The sequence below is a fragment of the Pseudopipra pipra genome, chromosome 14 (genome assembly GCF_036250125.1).
Source record: "Pseudopipra pipra isolate bDixPip1 chromosome 14, bDixPip1.hap1, whole genome shotgun sequence".
Taxonomy (NCBI): Eukaryota; Metazoa; Chordata; class Aves; order Passeriformes; family Pipridae; genus Pseudopipra; species Pseudopipra pipra.
In genome coordinates this window covers 8,296,817-8,319,150 of record NC_087562.1, presented here as the reverse complement: position 1 = coordinate 8,319,150, position 22,334 = coordinate 8,296,817, and the positions used below count along the sequence as shown (strand labels likewise).

Below are 22,334 nucleotides of genomic sequence, written 5' to 3'. Positions count from 1 at the left end.
GGGCTGTGTTTACCCGGAGAGGCAGTGGCTTTCCAAGTGTAATGAGTCAGCTCTGCGAACAGAAGGGGCGCAGAATTAATCTGGCATCCGTCTGGCCTTTTCTCAGTTAAACAGGTTTTAGAAGCTCCACGTGAATAGGTACCTACCCCTGGTACAAGCAGCCACAAAGACTTGGGAGTGGGCACAGGTTTTTTGAGAATAAATTGGCAGCGTGCAGGTCATGGAGCTGTTTGAGCGAGGCACTGGTGGCAATGTGGGGTTGATTTTTGGCTGCAGGTGGGAGCAGAGCGTGTCCCAGTCCCAGCCTGCTCACTGTCAGCAGAGCTGAAGCTGCTTGGGTTTAATATCTGTTGGAAAGTGTAAATAAATTTCTGTTGCCCAGCACTTCATCTGAATTTCCACCTCTTAGGTTTGCAGTGAATATTGAAGGGAATATTGTCCTCTGCTCCTGCCTCCTCCCAGGCACACACTCCTTTCTCCTTTACCTGCACCTTAATGAGGCCCAGTAGGTGAAACTGAGGGGAAATAATTCTCTAATTTTACCAGCTGGCTAATGATGCCTGACAGAGTGAGGTTCTTGAGGCTGGGAATGGCTGGAGCTGCTCCTGGAGCCTGGGGGTGGTGGTGTGGGGAAGCTCCGGGTCCAGCACCCCTTGCCTTGGCCAAGGATTTGGTGAACTCCAGCCCCTCCATGCTGACAATCCAGGAATGGCTGAGCTGCCTTTTTAAGGTGCTGTTTGCATTGGCCCTGGTGTGCTGAACCTTGGTGCTGTCTCTGAGGAGTGAAGAGCAGAAATGTGGAGACACAAATCTCTGCAGGCATTCCCTCACTCAAACAGGTTTTCTTTTTCCTTAATTCTTTATGGGCATGCTGGGTTATTAGACTGAATTTTCTGCACTTCCCCCCTTCTTGCTGCCCAGCTGTGGCAAGGATGAGAGTGGATCAGCCTGCTCCTGTCTTGGCCAGTTCAGGTCCTTTTCCTGCTCTCCCAGCTAGAAGGAAAGGGCTGTGGACTGCTGGTTGGGAGTCCCAAAGCTCAGCACCACAGCTGTCCCCACATTGAGCAGGGGGACACAGGGAGGTCTCTGTCCCCAAAGCTTCGTTCCTAAACGTGGATAACCACCTTCCCATAGTCCAGGCAGAGGATCTGGGGCTGAGAATTAGCCACCTTGGGAAGCACAGTCACCTAGTGCTGGGACAGTCTGTGCCTAGTGCTTTGGTCTGGGAATTTGTGCTGCTACTGGGCTGCGATGAGGCCTCTGAACCACCTTTTTTTTAAAGAAAAACCCACAAACCAACCCAAAGGGCCCCAAAGCCTCTGAAGCATAAATAAAACATTTAAATTTGAAAGGGATTTCCAGGGAACTTCTGAAATACAAGGCTGATGAAAGCACCACTCTTGAGTTCCTTCAGCCTGTAACCCCTGTCCTGCCCTGCTGCAGGTGTTGGATCCAGCACCTGGCAAGGTGGTGCCAGGCTCTCCCAGGACAAGGTTCAAGCTGCTTCAGCCAGGGCTGGCAGGAGGCTTTGGGTTCTGTCCTGTCCCGTCCTCTCTCCTTTCTCCTTTCTCCTCTCTCTCCTTTCTCCTTTCTCCTCTCTCTCCTTTCTCCTTTCTCCTCTCTCTCCTTTCTCCTTTCTCCTCTCTCTCCTTTCTCCTTTCTCCTCTCTCTCCTTTCTCCTTTCTCCTCTCTCTCCTTTCTCCTTTCTCCTCTCTCTCCTTTCCTCTCCTCTCTCTCCTTTCTCCTCTCCTCTCCTCTCCTTTCTCCTCTCCTCTCCTTTCTCCTCTCCTCTCCTTTCTCCTCTCCTCTCCTTTCTCCTCTCCTTTCTCCTCTCCTCTCCTTTCTCCTCTCCTTTCTCCTCTCCTCTCCTTTCTCCTCTCCTTTCTCCTCTCCTTTCTCCTCTCCTCTCCTCTCCTCTCCTCTCCTCTCCTCTCCTCTCCTCTCCTCTCCTCTCCTCTCCTCTCCTCTCCTCTCCTCTCCTCTCCTCTCCTCTCCTCTCCTCTCCTCTCCTCTCCTCTCCTCTCCTCTCCTCTCCTCTCCTCTCCTCTCCTCTCCTCTCCTCTCCTCTCCTCTCCTCTCCTCTCCTCTCCTCTCCTCTCCTCTCCTCTCCTCTCCTCTCCTCTCCTCTCCTCTCCTCTCCTCTCCTCTCCTCTCCTCTCCTCTCCTCTCCTCTCCTCTCCTCTCCTCTCCTCTCCTCTCCTCTCCTCTCCTCTCCTCTCCTCTCCTCTCCTCTCCTCTCCTCTCCTCTCCTCTCCTCTCCTCTCCTCTCCTCTCCTCTCCTCTCCTCTCCTCTCCTCTCCTCTCCTCTCCTCTCCTCTCCTCTCCTCTCCTCTCCTCTCCTCTCCTCTCCTCTCCTCTCCTCTCCTCTCCTCTCCTCTCCTCTCCTCTCCTCTCCTCTCCTCTCCTCTCCTCTCCTCTCCTCTCCTCTCCTCTCCTCTCCTCTCCTCTCCTCTCCTCTCCTCTCCTCTCCTCTCCTCTCCTCTCCTCTCCTCTCCTCTCCTCTCCTCTCCTCTCCTCTCCTCTCCTCTCCTCTCCTCTCCTCTCCTCTCCTCTCCTCTCCTCTCCTCTCCTCTCCTCTCCTCTCCTCTCCTCTCCTCTCCTCTCCTCTCCTCTCCTCTCCTCTCCTCTCCTCTCCTCTCCTCTCCTCTCCTCTCCTCTCCTCTCCTCTCCTCTCCTCTCCTCTCCTCTCCTCTCCTCTCCTCTCCTCTCCTCTCCTCTCCTCTCCTCTCCTCTCCTCTCCTCTCCTCTCCTCTCCTCTCCTCTCCTCTCCTCTCCTCTCCTCTCCTCTCCTCTCCTCTCCTCTCCTCTCCTCTCCTCTCCTCTCCTCTCCTCTCCTCTCCTCTCCTCTCCTCTCCTCTCCTCTCCTCTCCTCTCCTCTCCTCTCCTCTCCTCTCCTCTCCTCTCCTCTCCTCTCCTCTCCTCTCCTCTCCTCTCCTCTCCTCTCCTCTCCTCTCCTCTCCTCTCCTCTCCTCTCCTCTCCTCTCCTCTCCTCTCCTCTCCTCTCCTCTCCTCTCCTCTCCTCTCCTCTCCTCTCCTCTCCTCTCCTCTCCGACCCTCTCCTCTCCGACCCTCTCCTCTCCTCTCCTCTCCTCTCCTCTCCTCTCCTCTCCTCTCCTCTCCTCTCCGACCCTCTCCTCTCCGACCCTCTCCTCTCCGACCCTCTCCTCTCCTCTCCGACCCTCTCCTCTCCTCTCCGACCCTCTCCTCTCCTCTCCTCTCCTCTCCTCTCCTCTCCTCTCCTCTCCTCTCCTCTCCTCTCCTCTCCTCTCCTCTCCTCTCCTCTCCTCTCCTCTCCTCTCCTCTCCTCTCCTCTCCTCTCCTCTCCTCTCCTCTCCTCTCCTCTCCTCTCCTCTCCTCTCCTCTCCTCTCCTCTCCTCTCCTCTCCTCTCCTCTCCTCTCCTCTCCTCTCCTCTCCTCTCCTCTCCTCTCCTCTCCTCTCCTCTCCTCTCCTCTCCTCTCCTCTCCTCTCCTCTCCTCTCCTCTCCTCTCCTCTCCTCTCCTCTCCTCTCCTCTCCTCTCCTCTTTGCTTTTTCTCTCTCCCCGCCCCCAGAATTCCCATCTCGTGATGGAGCACTGCATGACTTTGTTCCTGGACAATTTCCTGCAATTGTAGCTCTGCAGAGGTGCTGGTGTCAGACGTTAATGGGTGCGATGTTAGTCCTGGCAGGTGACAGTCAGCTGGGGAAAAGTTCCCAAAAGTGCCCTGTTTGTGCCATTCCAGCCTCAGTCCAAGGAGCCCATTGCTGTTGGGGTTGCTGGGGGTCACTTCTCGCAGATATCCCATTGCATGGGTGCTTTCCAGCCTCTGGTCTCAGGAGAGGAGATATTTTTGTTCACCTAAAAGGGCCTTGGCTGCTGTTCCTGATCCCTGTTACAGCTCGTGCCTCCCTCCATTTCAGATGTCAGTTGTTGTTCCAGCCCTGTAACCAGGCAACACACACCGGAGCAGGAGCGCTTTGTACCCTCTAGGTTGGCTCACCTGGGCCAAGGTGTGGCACCGGAGCCAGAGCTGGGATGTCAAACAGCCCTGGGAACGTTCTGACCACTCTGTCCTTTCTGGTCTGATAATAGCAACTTGTTCAAAAAGTGCGGTTTTTCATGTAGGTTTTTGTAATTTGTGTTGGTCCTGCAAGTGTCTGGGCATTCAGTGTGGCAAACTGGGGGAGCAGGGCTGTCCCTGTCCCAGGGCTGTCCCTACCTCAGGGTTATCCCGTGTTCCTGCGCTCTGGATGGAGCCGCAGCTCCGGGAAGCTTTGTGTAGGCTTGGAATCTTGCTGTGGATGAAGAGCAGGAGAGACGTCTCTTTGCTGGGACGTTATCCGTTCTAGGCTATTCCTTGCACATGGAACAAGCCATGCTTGCAGCTGCAGGTCCCAACTTGCCTCTCTTGGGGTCAGCCTCTTCTCCCAGGCAACAAAGATAGGATGAGAGGACACAGCCTCAAGCTGTGCCAGATGATGTTCAGATGGATATCAGGAGGAATTTCTTTGTGGAAAATGTTGTCAGGCATTGGAAGGGGCTGCCCAGGGAGGTAGTGGAGTCCCCATCCCTGGAGGTGTTCAAGGAATGACTGGACTTGGCACTCAGTGCTCTGGGCTGGTTGACGAGGTGGGGGATCAGTCACAGGTTGGACTCGATGGTCTTGGAAGGTCATTTCCAACATATATGAGTCTATAATTCCATATGTGATTCCTCACAGCACCTCTTACTTATTGGGAAGGTGGCAGAAGCCCGCAATGGCTTTTCCCACATATGAGGGTGCTCTGCCATCCTGGGGCTGCCATCCAAGGACTGGGAAGGGTTGTATCCCCATGGGAAGTGCCTTGCCTTTCCCCCCCGCAGTAGGAAGATCCTTCTGAGATGTCTGACCTTCCTTTTCCTCTCTCCCAACAGACGGTCGATGATGAGGCGATGGCAGCATAAATGAAGATCAAGTAAGGAAGGCAGAACGATGCCCAAGGGTGGGTGTTCTAAAACACCACAGTCAGAAGATTTCTCTCTCAGCAACGACATGGTGGAGAAACAAACGGGGAAAAAGGTTTGTGTTTGGGTTGTCTTCCTTCCATTGGGAATGCTGCTCCTGGAGCTTGATGTCTCCAAGCCATGGATTGTTTCACATGGTGGGAGGTTGCCATGGGCTTTTATCCTGGGAATGACATTGGTGCTCTGCCAGCTCATGGGGTCCATGCTGTTCCTCTGTGGCTGCAGTCCTTCCCAGGAAATGCTATGGCCACCTGGACCCGACTTGGCTGAGCAACAGGAGATGCTTTGGAAGATTCTCTTCTGCAGTACTGTGCATTTTTAGAGGTTTCTTCACTGAGCTGTGGAAGGCCCAAGTGATGCAGTGATGGTGCAAATGTGTGCTGGGCTAGGGAGGAGCTTCTTCTCCTCCTCCTCCTCCTCCAGATGGAAATGTTGTGTCCGTGTCAGGCTCAGCTGGTCTTGCCTTCCTCCCAGGGCTCAGCCTGGGAGCTGCTCTGCTGAAATTGCTGCTTCTGGGCTTTATTTGAGGTGTTTGGGTTTTGGCGTGGCTTGATGTGAAGCTACTGAGATGAAATCTGAGTCGAAGGATAAATAAATTCACACTTCTCTTCATTCCCAGATTCTTGTTTTGCTGCGGGCATGAGCTCTGCCTCCTCTCATTCAGCTTTCCCCCCTCCTCAGTATCAGTCATTTCCAGTCAATAGTTTTGCAGAAATCTGGGTGCAGATTTAAATAAACATGAAAACCTACATCTACCGAATTCTGCTAAGGAAACAGATCTCATCCACTTCCCTTTCATCTCCTTGCTCCAGTTTCTCAGCATTCCCCCAGGAGTTTCTGCCTGGGAGCTGAAGCTGAGCGTGGCAAGCCCCAGCTCCGTCACTTCCCCTGCAATCCCTCCCATGGTGATGGCAATAACTCCTCGTGTGACTGAGCTCATTTTCCTCAAAACGAGGAAAATGCCAAATAGCCAGCAGGAAAATCCCAGGAAGGATTTGGTTATGGAGCACGTTGGTAGCATCTGCCGCGTTCCCCTTTCTGTGTCATCGTGCATACACAGGTCAGTGCAGGAGCGTTGTGGGCACAGCGTGGGGCTTCTAGGAGGGAGCAAAATCTGGGATCAGGGATACTGGAGAGAGAACAGCTGTCCTGGAGCATGGGGAAGATGCCAGCGTTTACCCTGGCAAACAAGGATATGTAAATACAGGGCTGGTCTGTGCCGGGTAAGAAGCTTAATGCTGGCGCAGGTGCTTGTGCAGGGAGAGGATCAGTTGGAATATGAATCAGCTCCCATTTTATTTCATCCACTCCCGGCAGCTTAAAGGCTGCGTGTTATTTACAGAGCAGGTTTGTCGAGCGGCGCGGAGGACGCCGGGAGCCAGAGTTATCTCCCGCTGGCTACAGAACTAGGACACAATTTTCTGCCTCCCATTCAGAGGTGTCGGCACAGACCTGCGGAGAGTGGCACTGAGAGGGGACGGGGCAGAGCTTTCTGCTCACTTAATTCTGGCCTTTTCAGAGGAGGAGATGCTCACAGGCTCTTGTCTTCCCAGGACTGAGCTGAGATCCAGCCCGAGTGGCCAAAGGATCCGTTTCTCCCTGTTTCTGGTTCATTCTGCAGCTGAGCTGGAGCAGTGACTCAGGGGAAAAGCACTTCGACCTCCTCCCTGCAGACGCTGTTGTACCTGCCTGTCAGCAGTCACTGCCTTTCATATATCTTGCCTTTGTCAACATGTTCAAAGACCTGAGCTGTAACTTGGCACACGAGGCTGGATAGGGAGGGCAGAGCCTGAGCAATGCCACACGCAGGGACCCACCAGTGGGCACGGGGAGAGCAAAGCGATGCCACTGCAGTGTTTTCCTCTTAATGTGACCTTAATATCAATAGTTGATTTAGCAATAAACAGACTTTACGTGCCTGGGCTCTGCAGCTCCAGCACTTGCAGTGGGATGGTATTGGGTGCTGGGGGGTCCTGGTGCTGCGGTGGGCTGAGGGCCCACAGGGTCAAGGGGGATGGCCTTGAGCTGAAAGAGGGCAGGGTTAGATGGGATATGGGGAAAAAATCCTTCTCTGTGAGGGTGGTGAGGCTCTGGCACAGGCTGCCCAGAGAAGCTGTGGCTGCCTTATCCCTGGAAATGTCTAAGGCCAGGTTGGATGGGGCTTGGAGCAACCTAGTCTAGTGGAAGGTATTCCTGCCTGCGGAACAAGATGGGCTTGAATGTCCTTCCAACCCAAACCATTCCATGATTCTGTGATCACCAAACTTTGAACATGAGTTCCATGCTTGAACACGCAGCAGCCCAGCTCTCAGGGAAGCTGCACTTTTCCAGAAGCCTCCTGCTTTGAGGAATAGGATGTCAGCTGCTGCTTTGAGCTGTAGAGCTCATACTCCTGGCTCTCTGCTCCCTGCCCTTGCACAGGAGGGACTTACGAACTAGTGGGATGCAGCCACGAGAGTGAAGTGGTTTAAAGACTGTGTCTGACAGCACTGAAGCCGTTTCTCCCGGGATTAGTGGAGCCCTTATATGGCTGCAGTCAGCCTGCCTGGGGCGGGCACTGGCAGCCCCGTGGCTCCTCCTGCTGAGTTCAGGCTGAAGGGTTCTGTAAAAATCTGCATGCCTTATATGAATAATTCTGCTTTCTGGTCTAGATCCACAGATCCCCATAGCAGAGGCAGATTACTCATGGCTTAGCCTGAGCAGGGCTCTGCAGCGAGAGTCAGATCAGTTGTGGAAACCATTTCCTGATGTGCCTGGGACTGGCTGGGTGGTTACACCATGTGCTCGGCGGCTGCCACAGAGCATTTACCTCTTTGTGGGGAAATGCTCCCTCTTGCATAGCCCAAATTGCATTTTTGCTGCAATGGTTGAGCTGAACACCAAACAGAACAACACTTACCCTGGTTTTTGCTTGTAAGAGCTGGCAGAGATTAAAAGAACTGAAGGTTTTTCTCCTTCCTCTTCTCCCCGTTTCAGAAAAGGGAACATAGTCCTTGTTTTTCAGTTCTTCTTGAAACTGATTGGGCTGTCAGGGCTTTCCAGTGCTGTACAAATGAGAGCTGGGCTATGTGTCCACCAGAGTCACCTTCTGGGCCATGAAATGGCCCCTGCAGGGATGGGTGGGTGACTTAGATACCGAAGAGCCTACATTTAGATGAAGAAAATCATCCCATGGTCATCACAGGGTCATGTTTCTTACAGACCTCGGAGCCTGAGGCTCACAGGAAAGGGGCTTCAGCTCCAGTCACCTCCATACTTCAAATATTTCATTGCAGTACTGATAACAACACAAATTCAGACTTTTTGGAACTTTATATGTGTGTGTGTGTGTGTGTGTGTGTGTGTGGTGTACTCTGGTTTTGGAAAGGCTGCAAGGGACCTAGATTTAGGGAATACTTTGGTTTCTACCACACTCAGTTGCTTTTTGGGTAAAACCGTCCATTCCTTTTTGTAACACAGGGGGATAATCTTATCCTGCCTCTTCTCCCCCTGACAAGACCTGCTCAGGAAATGACCTGCTAGTGCAGGGAAAGCCCCACCCTTGGGAGCATTTGTTTTTTTGCAGAGTGGGCTGGTTTGCCCATGGCAGGACTGTGACGTGCGGCATCACCCGGGGCACAGGCCTTGGAGCCCTCGGTGCTCCTGGGCTTCTCCTCCTGGGCTGCCTGGGCTGGTTTTGTTCGTTGCTGCCTAATTTTTACTGACATCACAACTTGAAATGCTTTCAGCTTGTTTTGGAGAACAAAGGGCTCGGGGATTTCCATGGCTGGCAGTGCAAGTCTCTGCATAAGCGCTGGGATGTGAGTCAGGTTCTGTTGGAGCAAGGTGATGGGGCTGGAAATAAGGATTCCTTTGCATGGGTTTGTAAATCATAGAGTCCCAGAATGGTTTGGGTTGGAAGGGACTTTACAGCTCATCTTGTCCCACTCCCTGCTGTGGGCAGGGACACCTTCCACTTCTACGTTGATCAGAGCCCCATCTAAGTTGCTCTGTCTTTAGAATTCTGCATCAAAAGGAACCACAGGATTGTTTTTGCTCAGAGAACCAGCCTTTGTCTGGTTTTTATGTCAGAAATGCCCTGAGCAGATTGATATCGGGGTCTGTCGTGCTGATTAAGAGAAACCATTCCATCTCCAGGCTGCAGCATCTCACCCTGGGTGGCTGCTGGGGCAGTTCATGGTGGATTTGTGCTCTAAACCATGGCAGCCAAGAGTGACTTGTGATCTTTGAACTTTTGCAAGTGTAACTCAAGGTGGGTTCAGTTACTCATATAGTAAATCTTACTAAGAACATGACGTGCCAGTAGGGGATTTCTCGTGTACTCATGGTTGCCGTGTCCCCTTTACCAAAGCAGCTTTTATTTACACCTACAAAGGGGAATTTGTTGCTGCTGCTGAGCTCTCAACTGTTCTCCATCCCCAGACTCCTGTCCTGGCCTAGGAGAGCCTTAACTCTTACACACAGATGTTCATACAAGTTTCTCTTCAATGCCAAGGCCAGGTTGGATGGGGCTTGGAGTATCCTGGTGTAGTGGAAGGTGTCCCTTGCACATGGCAAAGAGGTTAGGATGAAATGAGCTTTGAGATCACTTCCAACCCAAACCATTCCAGGATACCGTGATTCTGACTTGGATTTGTTCCATTTGTGAAACCTGATTCTGATGAGTCTGAGCTTTCTTTAAGCATGAGAAGACCTAAAAGTGAAACCAGGTTTTACTCAAGTAAAGGATGACATTCTTCATTACAAAATTGGAAATAATTAGGGAAGTAAAGCTTAAAATAAGAAAAGGAAAACTTTTAGGAATAAGACTCTCCAAGTGCCTTGATGTTCTGCCTGCTGCTGCAGGCATCCCCAGCAGGTTGCTGCTTTCCAGGGGGGAGTAGAGTCTGGATCTCCCTTGCTCCAATTAGTAGAAAAGGTTATCGTTGTGCTACTGTACAAATTAATCTTCAAAGCAGTGCTGGGGCTGCTGCCACTTCCTTTGCTCCGTGATATTTAATTGTGCTGAACTTACTGGATCAGCAGCTCCGAGCGTTGGGGCGGATGCAAAGGAAGCGCTGCCTGAGCATGCCCAAGATTCACACAGACAGTTCCAGTGCCAGTTCCATGCTGGGCTCACCCTGCTGTCTGGGAAGGTTTTTCCCCTAGTTCCTCTACTCTCTCCCTCCTCCAAAGTGGAGATTTAAACAACATGGCAATAACAATGACTTTAAATGTGAGGGTGGTGAGGCCCTGGCACAGGTTGCCCAGAGAAGCTGTGGCTGCCCCATCCCTGGAAGTGTCCAAGGCCAGGTTGGACAGGGCTTGGAGCAACCTGGTTTAGTGGAAGGTGTTCCTGCCCATGGCGAGGGATGGAACTGAATATGTTTAAGGTGCCTCCCAACCCAAATCATTCCATGATTTTATGATTATGACTTTCTAGAATAAGCTGCGTTTTTACCTGTCCTTCCCTTTTTCTCACTCCTGGGTGTGCAGAGATCCTGGACAGCATTAATCCATCAGAAAACCTACCCGATGTATGAGAGCATCTTCCAGATGCTCCTTGAACTCTGACAGCCTTGGTGCCATGACCACTTCACAGTGCAGGAACCTCACAGACTCATGTCCTTAGTGCTCAGAGATGTCTTTTATCCAAGCAGATATAAGGAAAAGTTCAGGATGTGGATGACCAGTGTGGTAAAAGGTGCTTTATTTATTTGGTGGCTTTTTTTTGTGACACATACATGTTTTATTTTATTCTTTTGATAATAGAATCATAGAATTGGGACAGACTACAGTACCTGCTCACAACACGACATTCCTGGGAGGTGATGGGAGCTCCTCAGAGCACCAGCTGGCAGTAGAAGCGGCATCATTTGTTATTCCCAACTATTTTTGTTCACCTCAGAAAAAGCAAGGCAAAAGCATTTCGATCTGGAGGGTTTAAAGGAAATGCTGGAGTGTTTATTTTGGCTGTGGGGACTCAGTCCCGCTGCTCCGGTTCTGAGGCTGGCGCTCGGCAGCTGCTCTGGAGCAGGGCTGCCCTTCCCAGGGCTCCAAACGTGCCTTGGCTCCCTCCCACCACAGAGCCCTGTCAGGCAGGTTTGTTTCTCTTGCTTTACCAAAAAAGGGATTCCCCAGCCCATTTCCTCCGTCCTCACTGGAGCGCAGTGAGAAGAGCCACGGGGCTGTCACGCTGCAAACTGAACCCCTTGGGCCGAGTCAGGGGTTTCTCTTTCGTCTGTGGGTGAAGTCTGGTCTCCAGACAGAAACTTGGGAAGAGGAAGGAGCGACGCATGCAGTGACAGCACAGTCCTGTGACTGCTGGCACCGGGGCCACCTGCCAGGGACAGACAGAGACTGTGCCTCTCTAAACAAGGGAATGCTCTTAGATTGGCTCCTCCGAGCTCCTGGCCACAGTCTGGCATGATTTAATGTATTGAGGTGCTTGTGTTTAATCTAACTCTGCCTCTAAAGCTCAGGGTCTAGGTTTTACTGGGTTATTGAAATCAGATCTGTCACAAAGCCACTTGTGCTGCCCTTGTTGTTGGAGCAGGGGCACAGTGGTCAATCCAGAAGTGCTTGCTTAAAATAATACTGTTCCTCACATACAAAAAACACAAGGGCATGACCTCGGGCTGTGTGTTCCCGGCACACTGAACTCCTGAAGTTTGAGTTGTGAACCAGCTCTCCCTGATCACGTGAAAAATCTCACCTATCTCAGTACTTGGTAACTTTGCCTTGCTCAGGATGTTCCTTCAAAATCTCTCCCTGCTTCCAAGGAGTTCCCAGCATTTCTGCTTCACATTAAAATCCAAATCAACCCAAATAAACAAGACTGGTAAAAAGCAGGACATGGGTTGTTTTTGTCATGTTGTTTTGTTCAGAAATCCTCAGGTTCCCCCATCCCGGTTTACCTTCCCTCCATGCTCACAGCCAGGCACAACCCCAGCCTAACATAACGTGTTGGCTCCATTTTTTACGTGAATTGGTTGGAATTTGGCACCACACAGCAGCCTCGATTGGCCTTGTTGGAGCTTTTTATCTTGGTGGAGGCTGCGTTGGCAAACCCTGATGCTGGAAATTCACAATATAAAGGAAAGAGGTGCTGTGTGAGGCCAGCGTGGGATTTGGGGGATCAGGTGAACTCAGTCTGGGGAAGAGAATTGTTAATCTGGTCTCTTCTCTTTCCAGGATAAAGATAAAGTTTCTCTAACCAAGACTCCAAAGTTGGACCGTAGCGATGGCGGCAAAGAGGTGAAAGAGCGAGCGACCAAACGCAAGTTGCCTTTCACTGTTGGAACAAATGGAGATCAAAATGACTCGGATACAGGTACAGAAATGCCGTATTCCACCCTCAAAATGTGAGTGTTGGGGCTGGTGGGGAGCATGCAGGATCCAGGGTGCAGACAATCCATACGGTAGTGTTGTATCAAGTTTCCTGCTTTTTTTTTTTTTTTTTGGAGGAAGAGGATGTGGATACAGGTTGGGTAACTGCTGTGTGCACATCTGGAGCTCAGTGGGTTAAAGCCCTTCTTGGTGCTGTTTCTAGGTGGACCAGGCAGTGGCTGTGTGAGGAGACACCCTTCCTTCAGCTGTTGTCTGTTCTCCCTGTTTCTTACTGTCCTGGTTCAGGAACTGTAGCTGGGACAAGCCATGGAGCTGGGCCTGCTCGTGAGAACTTTGAAAATAAGCAAACTAAGCTGAGTATTGTTTAAAGGGAAACCAACAAATAAAATCTGGTCAAGCAGGTCAGTCTCGTGGCAGAAGAGCGGCTGGTACACACCGGTCCTGCCCAGCATGGCTACTCACAGATGTAGAAGGCTGTTGGATTTATGAGGAGTTGGGAAGAACTGTCACAAAGCTTAGATGTGGAGAAAATAGTGTTGTTTGGTTGTAAGGGACTGGTCTGTGGATTTCTGAGCAGAGGTTTGTGTAGGTCCTTCCTGTACATTCCTAGGAAATCTGTGCTTGGAAATAGTTTTGGTCAGGTAAAATGGTTGTGCAAAGAGATAAAACCATCTGAAAGTTGGGAATGTGCTTTAAAAGGGTACCGAGGCTGTGTTTCGTGTTGCTCTCTGGTGAGTGTGGGAGGTGATCTGATACGGGATGTGTCTCCTTTGGTTCAGAACTTGGGAGGGCAGATTTGGAAGGGCCAGGAGTGCCACTGGTGAGGGCTGTTCATGGATGAGCACACACTGTGACGCATCCTGAGGTTGGCCTGGTGCTTCCATGGGTTTGTGTTGCTGAACTCCCTGTCTGGAGAGAAAGTTTCAAAAAATTAATTATTTCTGTTAAATGTGATGGCTTTTCACAGGGATGAATTTGGGGTGCTCTGGTGTCTCACGTGGGGTGTCACCTTTGGAGGGGAGGTGGCCAGGACGAGGCAAAGCTGATTAACCAGAGCCAGAGCTTCTGCTTTTTGTCAAGGATGTTTCTGCCACGTTCAATACTTGGTTGAGAATTGAAGGCCAAACTGGCTGCAGGACTGTCTGACCCTCGTGACAGCTGAGACGTCACAGCAGGGCTCCGCCAGCTCGCTTGCCACGGTCCCCAGCAGCAGGGATTTGCTTTTCCGAGGGCTCTGGCCTCTCTCTGGCTGCAGAGATGTTGGAAATGTTTCTGCTGGCAGCAGCGAGAAGGAAACCAAGTGAAAAAAAGAGCAAAGAGCTGCTGGAGAGAAGCTGTAGCTGCTGGAGAGAAGCTGTGGCTGCTGGGGAGGAGCAGCAGACTGTGAGACCCCCCTGCCTGGGGGCTCTCGCGTTACCCCTCTGATTTCTGCAGCTGTGTGACTTTTATCTCCGGACATGTCTTCCCCTTCCTCTCCAGAGCTCTTCCCCTTCCTCTCCAGAGCTTGTCCTTCCTGGGGAAGCAGGTGAGCTGAGGGGCAGCAGCAACCCAGCTCCCACAGGAGACCTGTAGAGGGTTGTGGCACTCACAGGCCCATTGAAAGACAAACTGGGCTCTCACAAAATCTGGGAAAGTGCAGGGAAGGTGTAGGAGACTCAGCAACCTGTTTGGTGGGGACTGGAGAGGAAGTGACTCAGCCGCTGGGTTGGAGATACCAGCAGGGAGCTGCAGATCAACGTGCAGAGTCAGACTGATGCTTAGCAGGAGCCTGTTCCTCTTCTTTGAGATCATTTACTCCAAGAATCTGATGCTGGAGATGGGAAGAGACTTAGTGGAGATAGGAAAAGACTTACTGGCACCTTGCTCTCCTCTTGCACCACCCCATTGTGACAGTGGGGTGTCTCACACCCGTCTGTTCCTTGGCCTGGCTTGACGTAGAGGCAGGTGGAGACATGTTTGTGGGTGCACAGATGTTGCACGTTCCGGGGTTGGAGGGGTCTCCCCGAGCCTGTGCTGGTGCCACCAGTGGCACTTGGCTGAGGACACACATGTGTGCTGTACACACTGAAGTGTGTGTGGTGTGCAGGACAGGCTTTTGTGTGGAACAAAGGGACTGCCATGCGCCCACCCCACATTCTCAGAGGAGGGAGAGGTTGCTGCTGTTTGTTCTGCTCCTCAGCTTTGCTCCCAGCCCTCAGAGGAGCGGGATTGCACCATCTCTCTGGCTGACCCTGGGTGGTTTATGTAACGTGGTCGTGCTTCCTGGGCCTGTTTTGTGTGTGTTCTCTGTGTGTGTGTGAGGGGGGGTGTGCAGGGATATTCCACAGCCACGTGGAATTCAGATGGAAGGACGTGGGAGCTGGGAGCTAGCACAGCTCTCTCTTTGCCTCTAGTGGGATATTTTTCCTCCTCTTTAAATGTTTAAACAATGGCGTGGATCCTCATCCTGATGTGTGGCAGTGACTCATTTTCCTTAGCACGGTGTGTGTTGCTGTTTTCCCGGACAGCTCTGGCTCAGACTTGACACGGGTGCTCCGATCATGGGGTGAGAAACATCGGAGGTGGGATTGTCTGCCATGGAAGGGCAACAAAACCCATCCTGGCCAGGTGTTGGGCAGCAGCCAGTGCTGCAGGGCAGTTTGAGGGCAGGTGTTAGGAAAAAATTCTATCCCTGTGAGGGTGGTGAGGCCCTGGCACAGGTTGCCCGGAGAAACTGTGGCTGCTCCATCCCTGGAAGTGTTCAAGGCCAGGTTGGATGGGGCTTGGAGCAACCTGGGCTAGTGGAAGGTGTCCCTACCCATGGCAGGGGGTGGAACGAGATGAGCTTTAAGGTCCCTTCCCACCCAAACCTTTCCATGATTCTTTGGTGTGGGCCCCAGAGGCGCTGCTGGCCAGCACTGCTCTAAGCGTACGGTTTGGGTATGGTTGGTTCAGTGCTAAATCTTTTTAAATAATTTCCTTCAAAATGGTTTCTAGAGCAACAAATCTGGCTCTCGGGTTCCTCAGAGTTAACTAAATAAACTGTCTTTGGGAAAAAAAAAATGGCATCAAGCCGTGAGCCTCCAGACTGTGCATGTTACAGCTCCAGCACTGTGGGAGCAGCATCTCTGTGCCTCAGACTTCTCCTCCTTCCTTCTCTTTCCCTCGTGCAGCATCTCCCCACATCCACAGGCACTGCCGGGAGCCTACGTGCTGCCTGGCAGCCACCAAACGAGTACAGCCAGCTCTTCTCCCAGCAATTCCAGCAGCTTGGGAGGTTTCCTGCAGCTCCTCATCCCTGTGCTGCACCAAGGGGGGTTCAGGCTTTAAAATAAATTAATATTTGATAATTGTGGTATTAGAAGCACACAGAGAGCGGACAGCAGGGAGAGAGGGCAGTCCTGCTGGGAAGGCACCTGTGGGGAGGTGGTGGGAGAGATGGGCACGGGCGGCTGGCGCAGCGGTGCCGGCGCTGAGCCACGGCTGAGTCATGGGCTGACTCAACGGCACCAGACTGCCGGCGTGGGGCCGGCGCTCCCCACCTCCCCCGGGCTCCCGAGGGGACGGATTCGCACCAACAGGTCCCTTAATGCAGAGTGGGACAGGTAACGCTGCTTGGGGAGCAGCTGTGAGATGCGCCGAGTGCAGAATTCCTTATGCCCACTCCTCCTGCGGATGCTTTCCTCAGCTGGATGTCCTGCTGTCACTTGAGTCCCTTGGCTCGAGGTGCAGCTGTGGTTTCCAGGCCTTTAGTCATCAGCAGGGAGAGCTGGGGCTCAGTACAAATCTCTGATTACACCGAGTTAATTTTGGCTTCCGACAGCTCTCCTTGGGAGCTGGGAAGGCCTGAGCAAGGCTGGGCAAAGCTGGTGGTCTGCAGCAGTGATAGGTGCCCTGCCCCCTCCCTGTGTGCCCAGCTCCCCTCCTGAGTGTCAGCTCTTTCTCTGGGTGCCCAGCTCCCTCCCTGTATGTCCAGCTCCCTCCCTGGGTGTTTTCAGGAAAAGAAGGGAGAGACAAACCCCCACCGGCCCTCTGAGCTGCTCTGTCCACACCGACCTTCCCTGGCTCCGAGGTCTCTCTGGGAGCCCAGGGCTGAGCTGGGGGCTTGTGGCCCAGGAGGTGCTGGATGGACGAGGGCCAGTTGTGAGTATGGTTGGCAGGAGCTGGCCTTGGAACTTCAAACTCCTCTCTAATCCCCTGAGGTTGTTACGTGACGCTAATTAGTAGGTTAGAAAATGCTTGATGAATCAGCTGACCCAAACCATCCTTTCCCAGAGCCGGCTGCTGCCTAATGCCTGCAAGTGTTTGAGAACGGGCTCGTTAGTCCCAAGTTGGGAAGGCTGGCAAGGGAATCCGTGAGAAGCAAATTGCTGGCTTATTAAAAAAGGCATCTGCATCCCAAAGTGTTATTTGTGCCGTTCCCTGTGCTGGCTGTGCTCCGGTGTTTGCAGCTGGGGGCTCTGAGGGGCTGCACTGCATCGGGGCTTTCTTTGCTTGTGTAATTTCAATCCTTTAACTAAAATAGTCGAGGAACTGTTCTCACCTAGCAACAGGGAGAGAGTGAATGTCAGAGCTTCTCCTTTCCTAGCTGGGCTCCATAATGCCGGTACAGTGTGGAGAGCCTGGCACACACCAGCCTTCAGATCACCCTGAGAAACTCCCCGTGTGCAGCAGCCATCTGGGAAGGGCTGCGCAGAAAACCAGGTCGTTTTATGATGGGAGCTGCCATAAATCTCCCTCCTCCCCCCTCGTCACCTCCTTAACATGCAGAGGGAGAGGTTGCAGTGTGCTGTGTCTCTGTGAACCAAAAATCTATCAATGATGGCTTTTTCCTTAATACAAGAGCTTTTATCAGCGCTGTCTGCAGAGTGTCCTGGCCCTGGCTCCAGGAGGGGGAGGGCTGTCCATAGCCTTCCTCCCCCGTCCTCCCTCTTCCAGTTCTTTCTATTTCGTGGGAAATGAACAGTTTGAACCTGAAAATTGGTCTCTCTCAGAGTTATTCTTGTTTAACATGGAGATTATTGTTTCTGATGAAGCCTCTGGGCTCCTCTTGCAGCAGTTTGGGAGCCAGTGGCCACTAGGGAGGAGCTGCTTTTATACATTTAGGCACAACTGTGGGGTCTGGCCTACAGGTGTAGGGAGAACACCTGGATTTGGATCACAGCATTAAACCTCTCCAGACCAATTACGTTTTAAAACACTGCAGCCAGTGGGGAGCTCCCTGAGGAGCCAGGCTGAGCAGTGGGGATGGTGGACTCAGCTCCACACAGTGACCTGATGTGGTTATAAAGGGGCTTGTTCCTCCTGCCAGCACCTCTCTCTGTTCCTGCCTCAGAGCCAAGGTCTCTGCCATCCTTCAGGAGTGCAGGATGAGGCTCTGGCTTCGGACCTCCATCTTTCAGGTTAGGAACCAGCTTCCTGCTGTACAGGAGTGGCTCAGGGTGCCTTCCCTACTCTTCCGCCAAGGCAGACCCTGCTTTTCTTCTCATTTTGCTCATTGGTTTCCTTTTTGGCACCTGTTTGATAAACCAGATCACCTCCTGGCTCTGCCCCCCAGTCCATCAGCATGTCCATGACCTCCTGGTGCCAAGGTGCCCCCCCAGCACCAGCCCTGGGGTGCAGCCCCCTAGCCCAAGCTGTGTTCCTCTGCATTCCAGGAGTCTCCATGCAGAGACTCGCCCTCCTCACTGAGCTCTTCACCACTGCGTGTTCTCCTGGCCTGTCCTGCTTCCCTCTCTTGTTTATCCACCTGTGCCATGGTGCTGCTTCCCATTCCACACCACTGCTGCTGGGCTCTCTGCCACCTCCAGCCTTCCCCTCAGCAACCCCAGCCTGCATGTCCTTCAATTCTGGGGTTCCATGGAGCGTTGGGATATGGTGGGACCATGCTGCTGTCAACCTTTCTACTCCTGAGTCACTGGCCCACATTGCAGGTGCCCTGTGAGTGTATCCTCAGGCCACGGTGCTGGGCCAGACCTGCTCTTCCCTGCCTTGAGCCAACACACTCCAAAACGTTTTATGCCCTCCAAGTTCTGCAGCAGGAATGAGTCACTCTTACGCAGGCTGGGCCGGGCTGGGGGGAGCAGAGCCCGCGTGGTCTCAGGGGTGCAGTGCAGTCTCTGTTGCTGTCTGTGCTCCTCTAATTTATTCTTATTGATCTCCTGGTTGTTTGCTTGCTCGGCACGGAAACTGTTGAAAATCCCTGTTTGCCAGTGAGCCGGCACTTGGTGTCTCCATGCCAGAGATGTTCGACGTGAGCTGCTGGTTTGGAAATGGTATTTTTCCTCAGGGTTCCACCTTCCATGCATGTGTTGTCATGTCAGAGCAGTGGAAGCAGATGATTTTTGCATTACAGGGTTCTCTGCATGTGTGGGGAATGAGGAGCCATGCGGCTCCGACATCCCCACGACCTGCCGGTATCTCATAGCACAGGCTCAAGAAACCTTGGAGAGGTTTTCAGTCATCACCCTGTTCTCCTTCCTTCCCTGATTCTCTCCGTTTTGGATAGGGCCAGGGTTCAGCCTGTGTCTGCCCTGCACACAGAGCCAACCTAGCAGCACTGAATCCCTCTCAAGCTGCCCTGGGACCCTATGGAGCTGCCGATGGACTTCCAGCAGCCCCGGATTTGTGCTCCCTGTTGCAGCACTGCCCCGAGTCTCGTTTGGGCATGAGAACCACCCTCAGGGAAATGCTCAGACCCATTTGTCCTGGGAATCTGCTCCTGTTCTGCCTTTGCAGCCTCTCAGGCTCCGTGTGATGAAAGGCAGGAGCAGTTCCTGGCTGGGCTTGGCAGCTCTGCTCAGAACCTGCTTTCCCCTTTAAGCCTGTGCACGCGGTTCCTGCTGGCGTCAGCGTGAGGGAAGAGCCAAGCAGGATCCCCGAATAAAACCAGGGCTGAGGCTGTGCTCAGGAGGTTTGCAGAAGGGCTGAAGCAGCAAACGAGCTGCTTTAAAAATAGCTGCATGGAGGTGTGGCTCATCCCAGGCTCACAGAGCATCCGTGGGCTGCCGTGGTCTTCCACTGGAATCCATGTGCACAGTCCAGCCTCTGCCAATGGGCACTGGGGGCTCCTTGTCTGCTCACCCCCTCATACCTTGGGGGTCTGTGCTTATTGAAGGGGTTTGAGTGTGAAATAGGCTTTATTCTGTCTGCTTGAGGTATTTACCCACTGTGAGTTTCTCTCCATTCACTCCATCTTCCTGCAAGCTGTTCCAGAAATGCGTTTAATTAGAGGAGAAGGAGCAGCCTGTGGGAACTGCCGGGACACGGAGCCATTGAGTGGAGATCTCTGTGCAGGGGCACCTTTAAATCTGCTGAAAAGCCGATTCTGAGTAAAATCTGGGCTGAAATAAGACCCACGTGCAACTCTGTGAGCCTGGGACCAGCCAGGGCCGGGGGATCCAGCCAGGGACCAGGCAGGACCCTGACTGCTGAGGATGAGGATGGGAAGCAGCTCTGTCCGGGATGCTGGGAGCAGCTCTGTCTCCATCCTCCTCCTCATGTTTCAGACCCACTTATGGGTCTTGCTTCTGTGGCCGGAGGGTTGTGCCACGTAGGGATCCAGGACTGCCGCACTGCCCACACTGGGAGCCATAGAATGCCAGAATCCTGGAATAGTTTGGGTTGGAAGGGACCTTCAAGCTCATCTCGTTCCACCCCCTACCATGGGCAGGGACACCTTCCACTAGACCAGGTGTGATGACCCACACTTAAGGGTAAGCCATTACACCAGGTTGCTCCAAGCCCCATCCAACCTGGCCTTGAACCCTTCCCACCGGGAAGCACGAGCCCGAGTCCTCGGCTGCCTCCACCAGCCCTCGCTGCCTCACCACAGCAAGTGAGAACACAGCAGTCGCTTTCCAATTTATTTTTATCTTGTTGATCACATGCTTCTTAATGTTAAATGTTCTGTGGAGGAGGAAATTTGTGCAACTGCAGAATGAATAGGAGTTTAAGGGGTTTCGGTTGAACTCAATAATCAATTTTTGCAAATCCCAAGCTCGTGCTGACAACCTGCAGCAGCCGAGGGATATTAATGAAAATGTTCCTATTCTAATTGTGGAAGGAATTGTGCTCCCAGTTGAGGGAGCAGCCCTCTGCCACGTACAGCTCTGGGAGTCGTGTACTTCAGGGACACTGCCTGGTGGCACCAGCCTTGCAAGGTGTGACCCCTGAAGCACCTCCATGCCTGGCTTTGGGGCAGGGCTGGAGGTGACAAAGGCTGAGGAGAAGCCAGGCCTGGCAGAGCAGGATTTAAGCAGCTTGGAGCAGCAACTCGGAGCCTTAGAAAGAGCAGAGAGGTGCTGCACACATGGGTCAGATGTCCTTGTGCTCAGGCTGAGTGTGCCTGGCAGGACACACCGTGCAGCAATGTGGCTTCTGGAATTGTCTGGGTGAAGTTGTTTTCTTCCCGTAAGCGTACTGGGTTTAATTTTATTTTAAGCCATTAAAAAACTGCCCACTTTCCTGTGATCTGATTTCATCTTCCAGCTCTGTTACAGCTGCCAGAATGACCAAAATGTGGCTTCAGAAGAGTAGACTGGGATTCTCCTTCAATGCAGACGTGTTTCCAGGGCTTGTATTTCATAGAACCATGGAATGGTTTGGGTGGGAAGGAACCTTAAAGCTCATCCTCCTGCTATGGGCAGGGACACCTTCCACTAGACCAGGTTGCTCCAAGCCCCTTCCAACCTGACCTTGAACAATTCCAGGGATGGGGCAGCCACAGCTTCCCGGGCAGTAAGAAGAGGGGTTTGGAGAGGGGTGGCCATGCTCTCTGATTGAGAGATTCCCTGGGACAGTCATTATTTTTTAAAATGTACAGGATCCCGGGAGCAGGGATTGATGGAAATCACCTGCTCCAGGTGAGATCTGAGCAGCAGGGGATGGCAGCTCTGCACATGGTGCAGGGAGGAGGCTTCTGGAACTGCCTGTGCCCCAGCCGCGGGAGTGCAGGAGCTGGAGCGGCAGGAACAGAGCTGAAGCAGTGCAGGCATCCCCACACGCTGCTGCCCTCGTCTGCTGGAGACTTTTACTCCACTGTAGTTTGGTGGGTGAAGGAGGAAACCTGTGCTGTGGTGCAGAGTCTGGTGGCCGAGCGTGACCCCGTCCGCTGGCGGTTCCACCTGACCCACTGGACTTTGCACCCAGGCACAACAGGCTCCGTCCCAGTGACCGCGTGCCCGTGACCCACATCGAGTCTGGCAAATGGCAAAGGGGGTTGGATGAGCAGAGCTGGGGCTGCAAGATTGTTACTTTTTATTCCAATGAGGCTGGTGAGGCCCTGGCACAGGTTGCCCAGAGAAGCTGTGGCTGCCCCATTCCTGGAAGTGTCCAAGGCCAGGTTGGATGGGGCTTGGAGCAATCTGGTCTCATGGAAGGTGTCCCTGCCATACTGGGGGTGGAACAAGATGAGTTTTAATGTCCCTTTCAACCAAACCATTCCATGGTCATGTGACTCTGGCATGGCTCTGGCTCTTTGGACCCACTGGAGATGGTGCAGCAGGATTTGACAAATCCTGATGTTTGTGGCAGTTGCGTTTGGTCCCTCAGCAGGAGCTGCCTTTGCACCTGGATGACTTAGGAGACTGAGTGTCAGGCTGGAATTTGGGTATGACAAGCCAGGCACTTCCTCTGGGATTTCTTCATCCCCTCTATTCCTGTTTGCTTGGGATTTTTTAGAGAGTTGCAGAAGACCTGATGGCAGGTGGGTGCTCTGTGCCAGGTGGGAGCAGCCACTCTGGGAGAAGAGGACCAGCCTGGTGCTCCCTACACCCGTTTGGCTGCTGGCTCCTTGGTTTGATGATGATGATGATGATGGGGCGGGGGGGGGTGATGACCAGGTTTCCGAGCTGTCAGCCTGTGCCTTGCCAGCACTCCTTGTTGATGCTGTTGGATACCTCCAGTTGAGTCCATACTGTGTTGGTGTCAGGCTGTGTAGGCTCCTCCAAGCACCATGGCATGGGATGGAGGCTCTTAAAGCAAGATAAGAAGCATAGCACTGTCAGAGGCCTCAGAGGACCCACTTCCTTCTTCCTGTGCTG

At 52.8% G+C, this 22,334-nt stretch overlaps 1 protein-coding gene across 2 annotated transcripts in view; it reads left to right on the top strand.

The window, feature by feature from the left end:
* The window catches only part of ANKRD11 (ankyrin repeat domain containing 11), a 137,330-nt gene that overhangs the window by 98,692 nt on the left and 16,304 nt on the right, over window positions 1-22,334 (top strand). For both annotated transcript variants that reach the window (XM_064671060.1, XM_064671061.1), the window contains exons 3-4: window positions 4,894-5,038; window positions 12,157-12,295. In XM_064671060.1, the coding sequence (XP_064527130.1) occupies window positions 4,952-5,038; window positions 12,157-12,295 (226 nt within the window). In that variant the 5' untranslated portion in view covers window positions 4,894-4,951. The remainder of the gene's footprint in view (window positions 1-4,893; window positions 5,039-12,156; window positions 12,296-22,334) is intronic.